Genomic DNA, 18,509 nt, shown 5'->3' on the forward strand with positions numbered 1-18,509 from the left:
AATGGGTAGCCAAACATTAATCACCAAGATAATGGGATGTCTCCAGGGCATGTCAGAGACCTTTGTGGCAGTCCCTTTCATCACAGGCCCAGAGATTTAGGGGAAAAAATGGTTTCCTGGGCCAGGCCCAGGGTTCCTCTGCTGTGTACAGTCTAGGAACCTGGTGCCTTGCATCCCAGCTGCTCCAGCTATGACTAAAAGGGGCTAAGGTATAGCTCAGGGTATTGCTTCAGAGAGCGGAAGCCCCAAGCCTTGGCAGCTTACATATGGTGTTGAGCATGAGAGTGCACAGAAGTCAAGAACTGAGGTATGGGAATCTCTGCCTTGACTTCAGAGGATGTATGGAAATGCCTGGATGTCCAGGCAGAAGTTTGCTGCAGGGATGGGGCCCTCGTGGAGAACCTCTGCTGGGGCAGTGCAAAGGGAAAATATGCGGTTAGAGAACCCACAGAGTCCCTACTGGGGCACCACCTATTGGAGCTGTGACCCCCACCCTCCAGACCCCAGAATGACAGATCCACTGACAGCTTGTGCCATGAGCCGAGAAAAGCCACATTCAATGCCAGTCCATGAAGGCAGCCAGGAGGGGCACTATACCATGCAAAGCCATAGGAGTGAAGCTGTCCAAGGCCATGGGAGCCCACCTCTTGCATCAGTGTGACCTGGATGTGAGACACGGAGTCAAAGGATATCATTTTCGAGCTTTAAGATTTGACTTTCCCATTGGATTTTGGACTTGCTTGGGGCCTGTGGTGCCTTTGATTTGGTCAATTTCTCCCATTTGGAATGGCTGTATGTACCCAGTGCCTGTACCCTTGCTGTATCTAGGAAGTAACTAACTTGCTTTTGATTTTACTGGCTCATAGGTAAAAGGCACTTGCCTTGTCTCAGATGAGACTTTGGACTGTGGAGTTTTTAGTTAATGCTGAAATGAGTTAAGACTCTGGGAGGCTGTTGGAAAGGCATGATTGGTTTTGAAATGTGAGGATATGAGATTTGGGAGAGACCAGGGGTGGATTTGGCTGTGTCCTCACCCAAATCCCATCTTACATTGTAACTCCCACAATTCCCATGTGTCATGACAGGAAACTGGTGGGAGGTAATTAAAACATGGGGGTGGGTCTTTCCCATGCTGTTCTCGTGATAGTGAATAACTATCATGAGATCTGATGCTTTTAAAAAGAGGAGTTCCCTTGCACAAGCTCTCTCTCTCTTTGCCTGCTGCCATCCATTATAAAACATGACTTGCTCCTCCTTGACTTCTGAAATGATTGTGAGGCCTCCCCAACCATGTGGAACTGTAACTCCATTAAATCTCTTTCTTTTGTAAATTGCCCAGTCTTGGGTATGTCTTTATCAGCAGCATGAACATGGAATAATATAATGATGAAAATGCCCAAAGCAATTCCAACAAAAGCAAAAATTGATAAACGGGATCTAATTACACTAAAGAGCTTCTGCACAGCAAAAGAAACAATCATCAGAGAAAACAGCCTACAGAATGGGAGAAAATTATCCATTCAACAAAGGTCTAATATCCAGAGTCTACAAGGAACTAAAACAAATTTATAAGAAAAAAGCAAACAACCCCATTAGATAGTGGGCAAAGGACATGAATGGACACTTCTCAAAAAAAGACATACATGCAGCCAACATATGAAAAAAAAACTCAACATCACCACTCATTGGAGAAACGCAAATCAAAACCACAATGAGATACCATCTCGCACTAATCAGAATGGCAATTATTAAAAAGTCAAGAAACAATAGATGCTGGTGAGGTTGCAGAGAAATGGGAATGCTTTTACACCGTTGCTGGGAGTGTAAATCAGTTCAATTGCACTGTGGAAGACAGTGTGGAGATTCCTCAAAGAACTAGAGGTAGAAATACCATTTGACCCAGCAATTCCATTACTGGGTATATGCCCAAAGGAATATAAATCATTCCATTATAAAGATACATGCACACATATGTTCACTGGAACACTATTCACAATAGCAAAGACATGGAATCACCCCAAATGCCCATCAACAATAGACTGGATAAAGAAACTGGTACATATACACCACAGACTACTATACAGCCATAAAAAGGAATGAGATCATGTACTTTGTTGGGACATGGATGTAGCTGGAAGCCATCATCCTCAGAAAACAAATGCAGAAACAGAAAACCAAACACCACATGTTCTCACTTGTAAGTGGGAGGTGAACTATGAGAACACATGGACCCAGGGAGGGGAACAACACATACCAGAGCCTGTTGGGACAGGGAGAGGGAGAGCATCAGGAAAAACAGCTAATGCATGCTAGGCTTAACACTTTGGTGATGGGTTGATAGGTGCAGCAAACCACCATGGCACATGTTTACATAACAAACCTGCACATTCTGCACATGTGACTCAGAACTTAAAATACAATAAAATAAGACGATGGAAAAAAAGGAGAAATTATTTGTCATCCTTAATGGATGCCAAATGATGTGACCTCTTTGAGACAAGGCACTACAGTCTATGGTATAGAGACAATATAAATTGACATTGAAAAATACATGATTATGATATATAAGAGTGATGGATGGAGGAGTAAAGAATTTCAGGGGCCAGGTGCAGTGACTCACACCTGTAATCCCAGTACTTTGGGAGGCTAAGGTGGGTGGATCACAAGGTCAGGAGATCAAGACCATCCCGGCCAACATGGTGAAACCCCATCTCTACTAATATACAAAAAATTAGCTAGGTGTGGTGGTGCACACCTGTAGTCCAAGCTACTCAGGAAGCTGAGGCAGGGGAATTGCTTGAACCCAGGAGGGAGAGGTTGCAGTGAGCTGAGATCACGCCACTGCACTCCAGCCTGGTGACAGAGCAAGACTTTATCTCAAAAAAAAAAAAAAAAAAAAAAAAGAATTTCAGAAAAACAAAAGTCCAGCAGTAGCAGAATTAAAACCCACATTTGCACTTCAGGCCATCAGTGATATGGAAGATAAGTTTCATGTTTTCTCATAAAGAAAAAAAAGGAATGAAGAACAGAAAAGTGGGTTTCAATTTAAAAATTATAGCTTTTCCTGAAAAAAACCACTGAACAATTAACAGAAGCAAATAACAAAGATACAATTCAAGGATCTCTTCCTCATTTGAAAAATACCTGAGCATTGCATAACAATATGAACATACTTAACACTACTGAACTGTACATTTAAAATGGTTAAAGATGGCAAATTTTATGTGCATTTCACCACAATAAATAAAAACCAGAGCACAAAGATTGAAAGTTCTCATATAATAACTAAAACATCAATTTTTAGAGGATCCATAAATCCAGAAAATCCTAGGAAATAAAACATTTGAAATAGAATAAAGCAAAAGATTCATATAATTGCATATACAGAAAAAAAATATCAAATTAACTGCAAGAGAACAGAAACTGCCATGGTTCCTCTATGTAAAACATTAAATGCCAGAAGGCAATGGAAACAATCTTAGTTTGATTTGATGAATGAAGACAATAATATTCTATCAATATTATGCCCACTTTTAAGAGTCCCATATGTGAGAAGTTTACACGTAGGTCTTCTCAAACATGCAAGGCAAAGAAAATGAACCACACTGATAACCATTTAAAAAAAATAAGAAACCTTATTAGAAGATGCACTCCTCTTTAGAGACAGGTAAAAATGAAGAACTCAAGAATGGGGAAATTTTGGTCTTAAAAATGATGTATGACTGTTCTGTAAGATCAGCCAACTCATCAAAAGAATTCTAGAAGAATCCTAACTTCAGAAAACAGTATCTGATTTACCTGGGCATGCTAATCACTACACAAAAACAGAAAGAACAGGCATCACTAACAATGCCGGATAAAGACGAGAATCAAATTATGTAATCATGAATTTTAAATCCGTCATTGAGAGACTGGCTACAAAATTTTTATCTGGGCAACATACATCAGGAAATGTTTACAACCATATTTTGAAGTTCGGTTACATACAATGTTACCAGTGTTTAAAAATCAAATACACACCCATGCTTAGAAAACTGAAAAAAAAAATGATAATGTGAATGTCTTTGGGAGTGAAACGGGGCACTTTTTTCTTATTTCAACATTCTACATTTCCCAAGTATTCCTAAGTTTGAGTTACTTTTTTATGAAACACTTAAACTTTTTTGTTACAAAATCATAAAAATAAATCTTTCTTTTCTTTCTAAATTGTAGAAAGGAATCTATTAATTGCCTAGAGCTTTTTAAATTCATAGCCAGCACTTAACTACTATAGGACACTGGATTTCACACCTGAAAATAGTAATCCTGAGTGATTTTCAGTGCTCATCAAGCCACAAATTCCATGTCTGATGGTAGAAACAAACCAAACTGTTATTCTCCCTAGCTACCCCCAATTCTATACTATTGAAGACATTGCAAAACATTAAAGGACTAATGAAACTCAAGGGTGATTGCTACAGACTTCTAAAAGAACAGCAGAGGTGACTAGAGCCAGGCCAGTGATGAAGACTGAACTCAGGCAGGGTCCAGCACGGTACCTTTGCCTTGGCATCCTCGGGATCATCTCCCTTGGAAGCCAGCAGCATGAGTCGCAGGACCAGGGTTATGCTGAGAGGGAACTGTCCTCTCAGCTCAGGAACATTGGATTTTATGAGTTTTCCTATTTTGGGGAATGGAATATCAAAGAAATATACATCTCCCATCAGGTCTTGACCTCTTCTTCCAGCACGGCCAGACATCTGAAAAGAGAACAGAATTACAATGTATAACTTCCCTAAATGCTTCTACTGCCATAGTGTAAGAATGAGCCCTTTACTCTGGTTTGGAGTTTGGAAATTGTGCGTATGTCTAACCGTTAAGGAACGGACACTAACATGCAACTACATAGTGCTCAGGAAATTTGCCATGACTGAGATAGATCTAGAAACTGAGACATTTGTCATCATTATGTAAATATTTCAAGCCATTAATTGCAGTAGGCATTTGTATAATATATCCCAAATAAATAATGATCTATTGAAGAAACAAAGAACACCAGCAAAACAGTGATGTCAAAATCACTTACAGCTGAACTCTAATGTACCCATTTTCTCTCCCTGCCCATCTTCCCCATCTCTCATCCCTTTTCTGCCCTCTCTGACGCACAAGTGTGTTGAGTTACAAATCACAAAATAAAATATGTGCACAACCAGAATAAATGCATGAGTGAAATAAAATTCAGAAATGCTGCTTGTGAAAAAGCAAGTTATGAATAAAATCTTTACAGAGGTTACATTAACTCTTACTGATTAAGTGCTTAGACTGTGCTAAGGCACTGGGAATATCTGTGCCCATACTGAAACAACCACAAAGTGGAAGATCCAGAATTCAGACCCTGACATTTCCATTCCTAAGTCCATCATCCCAAATATCAAACACCCTAGCTCCAGAGCCCAAAGTAGAAGATTCCCAAAAATGCATTAGAAAAATTCATTCAGAGTACAGCAGTAGCAATAGAACTAAAAAAGAGGGGTTAGTAACATGCTGGAAATTATATAAGGATGTTATATTGGGTAGGAACAAGGGCTATAAGGAGAACAAAAAGTGTTTAGAGATAAAGGGGGTAAGCACGTTGATAAAAACCTGAATGGGGGTGACATATCTAAATTTGAATCTGCTAGCAGAAATAGTTATCAAATGTTTCTGAGCAGGGAAATCATATGAAGATAAACCATATTACTGCAGGATGTGGTAGAATAAAGAGCATGGAGAATCAGGGAAATTGTACTAATAATACAAGGCTAAGAACGTATGAAGAAAGATGGTGGATACAGAAATTGCAAGGCAAAAATCAAATACTGCTATAGGAAAGTAATGAAGTGGGCTTGGTAATAGATTGAGTGTCAGGAGTAAAGCTGAGGGAAGCATTAAAGATAATTCTAGAGTGCAAAATCTTGTGCACAGCAAATGATTGAGTAAAACTTTATCAAGCACCTTTGATGTCTAGTTTCCATGAAAATCACTTATTTACTTCTTGCAAATGCTGTGGGAGAGTAATTATTACCCATATTTTGGAGACAGAAAATGAGAATCAGGCAGTTTAGATATCTCATCCAAGGTCACACATCTGGTTAATCACACAATCCCAAATGCAGGTGCTTTCAACTATACCACAACTAAAACTGAAAGCCAGGCAAGGATGAATGCCCAGTTAGGCTACTGTGAATTGTGGTATGTTTATAAACTAAAGGTTCACTTTTTTTACTATGCTATGGCCATATTTCAGCAATACAATAAGCAAGTTTATGCATTTTGAAATACCTGTCTATAATTCAAGGCATCCAGATAGACTGAGTTTTGAGCAAAAACCACAGATTTACAAGGCATGTTGATACCTAAAGCAAGTGTTCCAGTAGCTGTCACCACCTTGAAACAGAATAAAACAATTACTTCATAAAATAGCATTTTAATAGAATGCAAGTATTTCCTGTCATAAAGTTGCTGAAAAACTCTTTGAGCTTCAATGAAGCCACAATGGGAAAGCTAGAGAAACTAGACACATTGGTATTCTTGCTATTTCACAAACACCACAAGTATTCCCAAATGCGCTGTTTGCTTTGCACAGAATATTCTTCTCCAAATATTCATTTGTCTGGCTTCTTCAGCTGTCTGCTCAAATGTCACAGAGGAATCTGTAGCCCACCACATCCAAAATAACCACCCCTACCATCATTATCTATCTCTGTCTCACGTGATTTATCTTCATAGCATTAATGACTACCTCAATAACATTACTTGTTTGTTCACTTGTCTTATACCAGACTCCAAGCAAGATTCATTATTGTATCCGCAGCACCCATAAGAGTACCTGGCAACTGATAGGTGTTCAGTTTTGTTTTTTTGTTTTTTTTTTTTGAGACAGAGTTTCACTTTTGTCGCCCAAGCTGGAGTGCGATGGCACGATCTCGGCTCACTGCGACCTCCACCTCCCAGGTTAAGGTGATTCTCCCGCCTCAACCTCCCAAGTAGCTGGGATTACAGGCACCCACCACTATGTTCGGCTAATTTTTGTATTTTTAGTAGAGATCGGGTTTCACCATGTTGGCTAGTTTGGTCTTGAACTCCCGACCTCAGTTGATCCACCCACCTTGGCCTCCCAAAATGCTGGGATTACAGGCATGAGCCACTACACCTGGCCAGGTAAATATTTTTAAATGAATAACTACACAGAAAACTTTTTATGATAGGGAAATAATACTTTTACGAATCCACTTCTGGACAATTACCTATTTTGTCTACTAAAATTTGTTGAGATTATGCCTATGGAAATAACACACCTCAGTAATTTTAAAAAGTTGTCTTTTCCCCTCGAATTGTCATAACTGATCAGAAAAGGAGCAGGACAAACTTAAAAGTTTACTTAGATAATACTCTTTGCATATAATGCTGGGTACTTCTAATCATCTTCTCTTTCTTTTTATATTGATAGTCATACATGCTGTGGTTAGTATTAATGTTTATACAGAGTGATCTTCTTTAATTATTCTGTAACTGAAATCTATATATCTGGGAAATGCAACATATCATTTATTACCTGTTGTTCTCAAGTTTTTTTTGATAACAAAAATGTAGAAAATAATAATACATTTAGAAAATAACTAAAATAAATACCTTTTTAAAAAATGTTCTCTAGAGCAAAGCTGTCACTATTTTCATAGTACTTTCGTGGAGTGATCTCATTAACCTATTAGTAATTGAGCAACTACTATTTAACAGGTACTATTTAAACTATTTGATATGCTGATCAAAATAGGTGTGTCTCTCTTCTATCAATTGACAATCATGTAGAAAATATTGTATGTGGTGATTAGCCTTTAAAATAAATACATAATTTGTTATTAGTTAAGAGAAAAGCGTAGCAAAGTTGTTAATGCTACATCTTAGGTTGTTTTTCAGGTAATAGGATTGTTAACTATGATGTCAGATTTTCCTCAACATTTAGTTTAAAAGATGCTACCTAGAGTAGCAGAAACAATCTCAATCTCTTTGTCTTTCTCTCTCTCTCTTTTGTGAATGTCATATATGTCATACAAAATTTAATATGAATAATTTTTAAAATTCAGTCTATTTTTGAATATTACTAAAGATCCAAATTTACAAGCAAACTATATAAAGCTCCTTTGTGAATTTATCCAGAAAATCCCTGTGCATTGTCACAGGACACACTGCACAAAACATAACAAGGGTCCAGTCTGAAAGTTATTTTAGTCTTCCTTTTGTCCATTATCACTGATAGGAGAGAGAACATAGATATACTTTACGGTAGAAATATTTGCCAAAGTATTTGTCTAAGAAATATTTTTATTCTCATGAAAAAGAAATAAACTAGGCCTGGTGGAGTGGCTCACACCTATAATCCCAGCACTTTGGGAGGCTGAGGCGGGAGGATCACCTGAGGTCGGGAGTTTGAGACCAGCCTGACTAACATGGAGAAACTCCATCTCTACTAAAAATACAAAATTAGCCGGGCATGGTGGTACATGCCTGTAATCCCAGCTACTCAGGAGGTTCAAAAACAAACAAACAAAAAGAGATAAACTGAGTAGTGCATTTCAATCCCCTCTTCAATTAAATAAGACAGAGGATATGCAGTCTTATCATGACTTTTTTTTTTTTTAAAGACAAAGTCTTGTTCTTGTCCCCCAGGCTGGAGTGTGATGGCATGATCTCGGCTCACTGCAACCTCTGCCTCCCAGGTTCAAGCGACTCTCCTTCCTCAACCTCCTGAGCAGCTGGGATTACAGGCACCTGCCACCATGCCCGGCTAATTTTTGTATTTTTAGTAGAGGCAGGTTTCACCATGTTGGCCAGGCTGGTCTTGAACTTCTGACCTCAGGTGATCTGCCCGCCTTGGCCTCCCAAAGTGCTAGGATTATAGGTATGACCCATTGTGCCCGGCCAACTTATTTGTTTAAAAGACAATTACATGAGAAAAAAAGAAAAATGGTGGTTGTATTCTTTACTTTTCCTGAACATTCAGCTTGAAACAGTCACAATTTCAATTTTTAGAATAAAGAACATTTACCTACCCTAAGAAATCCTTTCCTAAAGAGGATTTCAACTAATTGTTTTTCTTTGAAACTCATAGCACTGTGATGATATCCAATACCCCTTTCTGCCAAGGCTTTCAATTCTTCACCTTTTCTTTCAAATTTTACTCGACCAAATACCTTCTGCAAAGTCTAAAAGAAGCAAGACATTTAGGGATTATGATTTAATTTTAATAATAATTAAAAATGTCTAAATGAAAATAACATGCATACTATGTAATAATTTGGCTAAATGAGGCAACTATTTGAAATTGACTCTACATGAATACAAAGAACATTTTATGGCAGCAACAGTAACTACAAGAAAAATCTTCCCACTTCTTTGGACAGACTATCTTAAACTGTCTTACTCCACTTCTGGGGCAGAACATTTTGACAAAGTAGCAGATGAAACACCCAGCAGCGGTGAGTGCATGACTGCTCTTGCCTGAGGGTTATCAGTTGGCTATTGGAGCCTTAGGAGTTTTCCCCAACAGAGAGACTTCTCCAAGAAGGCAGAGTAGGTTCCTTACCCTATGTGGTCCAGGAATGCCTACTTCCCATTGAAACTGAGCACAAATGGCCTTAAAAATACCCAGGTCTTAAAGAAGAAATACAGTTGTGTCCAGAGATAGATGGACAAAGATAAACACCACTTATCTTTGTGGGACAAAGAGGGACAAAAAAAAAGCTTCCAAAAGCAAAAGGCTGGTTAGTGGTTACTTCAATTATGTATTCACTCATACAACAGAATATCAAGGATTCATTAAAATGATGATCTAAATACATGGTTATAAAAAATAAGACACCATGAAGCTTACAAAAGAAGGGGCACAATAGAATGAATATGTGTGTGTGTATACGTATATGTATATACACACACACAAAATGTATGTAAGTTTGTATGTGTATAGTCACAGGAAAATGAGATAAAAGGTTGGTCTGGAAGGGCAGTGAGTACTTATGAGTGATGACATTGCTTTTATTATTACTAATTTGTACCTTCAAATTTGTTTACCATAAGCATGAGTAATTTGCATTTTAAAAGGTTTCTGCATACCAGTTTTAGATATTCCAATGCCTCTTTGGTGTTTTGGCTATAATGTAAAAAGCCCCTGATTTTGAGAAATTCTGTGAATATTATTTAAAGTGTATTGGACCACATGCACCCAAATTTTCAAATGAAGCATATGAAATTGAAGTCTAGAATTCAGCCTGTGGAAACAATGTAATAGAAAGAAATAATGAAATGGCAGACATTTTCAGAGGTGAACTGTTAACAAGCAAGAAATAATCTACAAATCCTAAGTCTCCTCCACAGGTATCCTCATCTCAGTGTGTGCTACTAGGGAATTTGACCTAGGAGACTCCTCCACAAACCCTGGCTTAGACTATAATGTCCTTTTTTGGATATGCACTGCAAAGCCTTCAAGACTGATATGTAGCTAAAGGAGATTTCTCCTTTGGTAGGGATTGTATTAATTATGTATTATATTATGCATATATCTTATCAAACATTGTCTACAACTAAGAAGCTATGGCTGACAAATGAAATAGTCTGGAGAACGGTCACATTGTAAGTGCTGACCTCGGTGTCCACTGCTTTTTGATCAGCATATGTGCAGTCCTGTGGGATTTCTAGGTTCTTCTCTAGACACTTCAGCAGATTATCATGTTCAGCCTCATGTATTAGGCTTTGATCCACATTTCTGTTTTTTTTCTGGCTCTTTTCATCTCTGTTCATAAAAATAAAATTTTAATTAATGAAATTGTAAATAATGAATGAAGTAATTAATTGATTTGGCCACCAGAGGATGCCCAAGACTTCCCAAATCAGTCTTCTCACCCAGACTTCCACTGCTGTGCATCTTTATTTTTCTTATTTTATTTTATTTTCGAGATAGAGTCTTTCTCTGTCACCCAGGCTGGAGTGTAATGGCGTGATGTTGGCTCACGGCAACCTCCACTTCTTGGGTTCAAGCAATTCTCCTGCCTCAGCCTCCTGAGTAGCTTGGATTGCAGGTGTCCACCACTGCACCTGGCTAATTTTTGTATCTTCAGTACAGACGGGGTTTCACCATGTTGGCCAGGCTGGTCTTGAACTCCTGACCTCGTGGTCTGCCTGCCTCGGCCTCCCAAAAAGTGCTGGGATTACAGGTGTGAGCCACTGTGCCCGGCCTGCTGTGCATCTTTAATAACTCAGTCTTCCTCTAATTTCCTTCCTCTTCAGCCTCTGGATGTTATGATCCACCATGAGAAAACTCTATCACATATTGGTATTTTCTGGGATGTTCCCTTTCCTTCTGGCTGTAGTCTTGCCATACCCGGTTCTCCTGAGATAACTCTGTTTCTCCTTGCTAAAGTGATGATCATTTTTTCTTCCTTGGCCTTCATGACCCTAGGCTCGGAGGTAAGGCAGGCGTTCTCCTTGCTCCACATTGCCAATTCTAGTCATTCTCCTTCCCTCCTTGTAGTGGATGCTACAGCTGCTCTGAGTTTGGTTGCTAAGGCTCTCAGCTGCACCATTCCCTGGAGAATTGCTCTAAACTGACAGGGGCCTCTTGGAGATGCCTGGGTGTGACAACCTCTCCTGGGGATGGGAAATAGCCCACACCCAAAGTCTGACTGATACGAAGTATAAAAATCAGCCCTCTTGACTCAAGGTGGGGCAATTCTCTGGTGCCCCAGCATTCCCAGTAGGGTTAGAATCAGGCTATCTTCTAGCAGAAGCCACATTCTTGCTTTTCTTCACCTTCCCTTTCTTGCTTCGTTCATTTTCTTATAGGTCCCTCATGAGCACACACCTTCAATAAATCCCTTCCACAGACATCCTCATCTCAGCGTATGCTACTAGGGAATCTGACCTAGGAGACCCTCCATAAACCCTGGCTTAGTCTATTGTATCATCATACTGTGTTGTCCATCCATCACCCCTCAATGTAACGTGCACCCAAATCAATTACCACTTCTTTGATTTTTAAAAATTTTCTCTTAACTGTGCATGGAAGAAAATTGTAAATATAAGAAGATGTGCTCACTTGTATTTCATCGTTATGTGTTAACTAACGTTACCCTTAACTCAGGGGAGAATGCCTTGACTATAGAAGGGCCTGGCCCTAAAATTTGCAGAGCATGTGGCAAAGCTCCACATATTATTGCCTCACTTTAAGTTTTTAGTCAAAGTAATAAACTGTTAAATGAAATAAATTCTATCCACCTATCTTGACAAATATAGCTCCATAATAACCTGGAATTCAAGGGTGAGAATGAGCTCTGGATGGGCACGTCTCCTTAGCTCCACTGGCCCCTTGCTTCATGGGAATGGATGCAGATGGAAGAGGCCAGAGTGGGACTATCTAAAGGCCCCCTTACCCCCAGTATCGTGATGAATAACACATTAAATCACACTTTATTTTTATAACTTGAATTGTTGGTCACTAATCTAACCTGAAATGTGGCTCCTGGTGCCCTCAGGAAAGGTTGTTGAGGATCAGTTGCTAAGAAGGCTTACACCTCCTATGCTACCCCTGGGTTTTCACCTCCCACACTTCTAAGGAAACAGAAAAATAGGTAGAGGAAATATAAGCAGAAGGTTCAGCAGCAAATTCTAGTTTGCTCTGGAATCTGGAAAACCTAAATCAGAGATGCTCTAAAAGTTGTTTCAACTTGGAGAGAAATATCTTTCATTCATTCAAATATATTCATGGAATAATATTACCTGCCAGGTAATGTGCTAAGCAATGAAGACATAAAAAGAAAAATACATGGTTCCTGTTGTAAAGGAACTTAAAATTTAGGAAAAAGAAATACATACAAACAACAATATATTACAATAATTGATCTACTAGCTATTGAAAGTGTAGAAGAACATAGGAGAGAGGGTAGAAAGTCTAACTGCAGGAATCAGGGAAAGATTTGGAGATGAGACACCAAAAATTATGAGTACAAGCTTTGGGAGCAATCAGGAAGCAGGACACTCAAGGCAAATGGGTCAGTTCATGGAAAGGAAGAGGTAGAAAAGTAAGTCATGTGAGGAGAATCATAAATATTGAGTATTGATAGAGCAGAGTGGGAGGAAGTGAGACTGATAGAGTAAAGGCAAATACCAAAACATTTCGGCATAATGGTCAAGAAGTTTAGACTTCATCAGCTAAGCAAGGGTGAAGGAAGAACATTGAGCATGGGATAATTTAATCAATTCAAATGTGTGCAAGATCGTTTGTTGACTAGATTGGAGAGTGGTGAACCTCAAGGCTCTGAAGTCCAAAAAAAAAAAAAAAAAAAAAAGACCTCTGTGATCATCCAGGCAAGATATGAGGAGCTTCTAAGCCAGGAAGTTACTTAAGATGGAGAGGATCATAGAGAGGGGATAAACATTTTGGCCCTAGAGTTGACAGAATTAGACATTGAGAGCAAGGAAGAGAAGTCACATTAGCTAAGTCCTTCCAAGCATGAAATCAGCATTTCCATCCATTCTCAAGTTCTTTTATGATCACTCATAAAACTGTGATGGTATATTAGTGAGACTTCTTTGTCATGACCAAAGACCAACTGTGGAGTCTATATTTAAACCTTCTGAGGACTAAGTGACAGCCAGAGTTCATATATGTGTCAAAGATGTGCTTATTGTGTAGGATGATTACGTCAGGTTATAAAATCTACCTAGGCTGACAGGCTGTGGTTCCACCTCTCCCAAGTCCTAAATGAGACTGATCGATGCAATTAAGGAATGAATGTACAATTATGGTCACTCATCTTTACCCCATTCTCTCACCCAAATGTACTCAATTTAGAAATAAGTCCAAGCAACAACTAGAACTTATTTATAGAACATATTCAATTTATGTTTCCTACTGGGATTTGGGGAGTATTTTAACCCTCTACTTGTCAAATTTTTAGTTAACTACTTACAGGATCTTTTGTTTCTCTATGGATTTTTTAACTTTTCGAAGTTTGTTAGCCATGACATGGGCTTCTTTATCAGCTTTGGGAGGCCTTTTTGTCTCCTGCTTTTTCTTTAGGGACGTGCTCACACTTTTGGCTGCGTCTTCTACAGCTCCTAACTTGAATCTGGAAATAAAAAGAATGTGCGCCTTGAAAATAACATCATAAATACAATTCAAAATCATATTTCCATCTACTGCTATCATCCCCTGTTGGGTTTTTAATACCCACCTTTATAAATGTTATCCAGAATGTGCACATCAGGTGTTCCGAATCAGCCAACTCCTTATTAACCACCTATAGTAAATAGTGTTGCCGGCCCTCCCCTTCTCTCTCCCCCGACCCCAGTCCCCTCACCCACTCCGCCACACAGACATTACCCTGGGACAAAGCAATGAGAACTCGTGGAAATTTTTCCTCTAATAGCAGTCAAATATTCCATAAGCAAGGAACAGAGAACAATGGTTTTTCTCCATTTATCTCCGTTTATATACAGAAGAGAGATAGCTATCCCCATCACCACCCTTCTCTAAAAATGAGAAAAAAAAGATTAATCAAAAAAAAGTATTCTTTTGGTAGAAGGTGAGAACCTACGATTCTTTCCAAAAGAAAAAACCCTAGCTGTTGCTGGACTTTGCAATGCAGAAATGTCTCTAAGCTCTGGGCTTTATAGTTCTTTAAATGTAAGTACCTAGGAATATAGTGATCCATACTTCCTGGCACCCTGGGGTTTAACCCAGCAACCTGGTCTAGGTTGTACTCAGTAGGCCTTCTCAGATCTGAGCAATTAGCTACAAATTGGTAAAGACATTTATAGACAAATGGCTACATATCAAATTCTCCTGATACATGAAGAGCAAAATGTTTCTAGAGGAAGTAAAGGCAAACATTTCCTATGTTTATTTCACATGCATTTCCCAGTGTCAGGAAGCTAGGGCTTTTTACAGGAGCACTGAAAAGCCCAGGGAGGTCTTATTTCCCCACTGTTTTTTGGTGGCAAAATGCTGTGGCTGCAAGTAGCCAATAGCTATTGTCACTATACTAACCATAGCTTATAGCTTATTATAGCAAGTCATAGGTCTGGTTTGTATAATAAAGCTTTTTAAATCTATGCTGTGAAGCAAAGGGCCTTTCTAAAGTTTTTATAGAGCTAACATCAAAAGGAAATGTGTTTAGCTAGTGAACAGTAAATAAACTGGCACACTGGTGAAGTAAGAATTTTAAAAGTGACAGTCTACGCCACATGACAAGAAATTTCATATAGTAGACAATAAAATAATAATAGCAGTAAACACTTAAGTTATACACAGTTGACCGGGCATGGTGGCTCACGCCTGTAATCTCAGCACTTTGGGAGGCTAAGCCAGGCGGATCACCTGAAGTCAAGGGTTCAAGACCAGCCTGGACAACACGGTGACACAGAATACAAAAATTAGTCGGGCGTGGTGGCACATGCCTGTAATCCCAGCTCAGGAGGCTGAGGCAGGAGAATTGGTTGAACCTGGGAGGTGGAGGTTGCAGTGAGCTGAGATTGCGCCACTGAACTCCACCCCTGGGTGACAGTGAAACTCCATCCCCCTTAAAAAAAAAATTATATACAGTTGTCGGGCATTATTCTCAGTGACTTCAGTATATTAACTCATTTAGTACTCACAACAATCATATGAAGAAGGCACTATTAATATCTCTATTAATATCCTTATTTCCAGATGAAAAAATTGAGACACAAAAAGATTAAGTGGCCTGCCCAAGAACCCACAGCTTATATGTGGCAGAGTCTGGCCTGCAGGCCTCTGTTCTCAAACCCTGTTTTTAACTGACATATGTTGCTTCTCTTTTTACATTAACGGGCCTAGGAATTACTGGGGCCTAGGAATATATTACTTTTTAAAATAGTGTTACTTTCATCATAGTACTTCATTAAAAAAAAAAAAAACTCTTGGAAATAAAGTTTAAAGATCACTTGGAAATAATGTTGCCTCTTAAATCTCTCGGATAACCTATATATTATGTCAATCAAAACAAAACCAAAGAAAAAATATCTCCAAATATGTTGACTATATTTAGAATTAGAAATGAGAATTATAACCCAAGATACACAGCTATGGCAAGCCATACATGTGTCTGAAGGGACAAAGATAAAAGGAAGCTTGTATTGGCAAAAGGCAAAGTTTACATAAGCTGCTTAGAAACATAGTTCATTGGTGTTGGAGACGCAAAACCAGAGCTGGCATCAATTTATCGGTGGAGATGCCATTACTGGGTGGTGTTCTTTCAAGGGCATCTTATCTGAATTGCTGTAGCCCTAAAGAAAGAACTGCCTGTGGGATTATTTTAGAAAGTCCTTGAGACAGCTTATCTCAGCCACACAAGCATGAACACCCCGCCTTCATGCTCTCTCAGCTCTAGTCTGTTTGGATCTGACAAAAAGGGATCATCCTGGTATCTGCAACTTTTACAAGAATGAATGCGGCCTAGAGATTAGACCTTATTCAATAACATTTTTGTAGCACTGTGCTAAATGCTTTCCTAACTTAGGTTTATTTAATTCTCACCCCAATCCAATGCATTATTATTGTGATCATCTCATTTTGCAAATAAGGAAATTAAGGCTTAAAGTCATTAAGTAGCTGTCCAGAAATAACACAGTTCATGGGCGCAGAGGTGGGATCCAAGTTTGGACCTGGCCGTGAAGTGTGTGCCCTTAAGCACACACTGCTATTGCCATCAAACACTGAATATGCTCCATGTATTTTTTTTAAAGAGATCAGACTGCAGAAGGCTTAAGGGTCCATTACTATTCGAAAAGCTCCTAGAGGTAAAACTTGAGCCCAGACAAATCCTCAGATCTCTTGATGATCTGGGGCTACTTAGCACTAAATCAAATTGTGTAAGACCAAGGATGTTCACAGTTTATTCTGTAGAGAATTCAAGAGTCATGTAAACATGCCAAGCTTCAATTCTTCAAGTAGAATTAAACTTTTGATGTTTTGTGAAATATTTTAGTTTTAAAATATTTTAAGTATGTGAAGGATTTTGGAACATGCTACTCCCAAAATATACCACTCTGGCATATTAACTATTTTGAGTTGAAAGCACTAGAAAAAACAGCAGGGTCAAGAAGATCACTCTGATCTTCTTTCTTTTTCTTAAAAGTAGCAGATTAAACGCCCATAAAAAACGTTTTTATACCAGAAGGAGAGTAACACTCCTATCTTCAAAGATGGGAATTTGAAGCCAAGGGACATCTATACTAGCAAACCTTGTTAAACTAACTCTTACCTTCCTAGTCACATCTGTGCCCAAGTTACCCTAGCCTACGTCCCTTTACTTTGTCACATTTTTCACAATTTACCACTCTTTGTCCAATTCACTATGTAAGTGTCCAACTCTAACTGCATCTTTGGGTCTTCATCTCCTTATGAAGCCTTCTGCACCATATAAAACATACTACATACATGTGCATGCTTTTCTATTGATTTGTCTTATATCAGTTTAATTCTCAAGCCCAGGTAAAAAAGCCTAAGGTGGTAGAAGTAAAATTTTGCCTCCCCTATATTTGTATGAAGGTATGAATAATAAACAGCTATTTTTCAGTTTCTGTTTTGTAGTGAGGCTTTCAGAAATATCCCAGAGGTACAGAATTACTTTTGTTTCTAATTATGACCTATAGCCACACTTGAAAGTGAGACAGGTGAGCTTTGTAAATCTTTGGCAGTGCAGAAATGTATTTTCCTTATCCCAACAACAAAGATAAAAGGAGTGATATTATTGCAATCCCCCAAATTTCCAAACACAATCTTACATTCACCCATCATTGTAATTTCAGAAATATATCATCAATGATTCATTCCTATATGTCTGTTTACATGTGAGCAAGTTTCATTAAACTTTTCCACCTAACCAAGACTCTGGATTTATTTACTTCAGCTTCCATGGCTTAAGTGTAGTTTGAAATTATCCAAAGTAAACAGAGTATTGTGTTCTAGTCCCAAACTATTTTATCAAAGTTAATCCAGGATCTAGTATGTTATCCATTTAATAAATTGTACTTTGATATCCAATGAAATTGCACTATTTTGTTCAATTTTAAGCTATTTTATACTATAATATATAAAATTTAGAAAGATATCAGCATATCTGGATCACAGTTCTCATTACTATAAATTAAATATAATAAAATACACTGTCAATAAGTAGTATATTATGAAGATACTTTAGTTTTATGTGGGATACTTGTGTGCATATACATTCAATTTGTTTTGCAAAGACCCTAGGTATGCATTAAAAATTAACAAGGCTAAATAAAAAATAATAGTTTACAGTAGAAAGAAAACAAACATAAGGTAGCAAACTACATAAAGATGGTCATTCATAATAGCACAAACACAAATATAAGAATTGAACTAGAAAGTTGTATTTTTAAACAAAACATATGCATTCAAATAACTAATGGGCCCCAGAAACAGTAATGAACACTGCACTACAATAGGAAAG

At 38.3% G+C, this 18,509-nt stretch overlaps 1 protein-coding gene across 1 annotated transcript in view; it reads right to left on the reverse strand.

The window, feature by feature from the left end:
- The window catches only part of DDX60 (DExD/H-box helicase 60), a 105,086-nt gene that overhangs the window by 25,822 nt on the left and 60,755 nt on the right, over window positions 1-18,509 (reverse strand). The window contains exons 26-30 of the mRNA XM_005556257.4: window positions 13,980-14,138; window positions 10,657-10,804; window positions 9,069-9,221; window positions 6,301-6,405; window positions 4,539-4,739 (exon numbers count right to left, since the gene is read on the reverse strand). Coding sequence (XP_005556314.3) covers window positions 4,539-4,739; window positions 6,301-6,405; window positions 9,069-9,221; window positions 10,657-10,804; window positions 13,980-14,138 — 766 coding nt within the window. The remainder of the gene's footprint in view (window positions 1-4,538; window positions 4,740-6,300; window positions 6,406-9,068; window positions 9,222-10,656; window positions 10,805-13,979; window positions 14,139-18,509) is intronic.

Source organism: Macaca fascicularis, chromosome 5 (assembly GCF_037993035.2).
Source record: "Macaca fascicularis isolate 582-1 chromosome 5, T2T-MFA8v1.1".
Classification (NCBI taxonomy): Eukaryota; Metazoa; Chordata; class Mammalia; order Primates; family Cercopithecidae; genus Macaca; species Macaca fascicularis.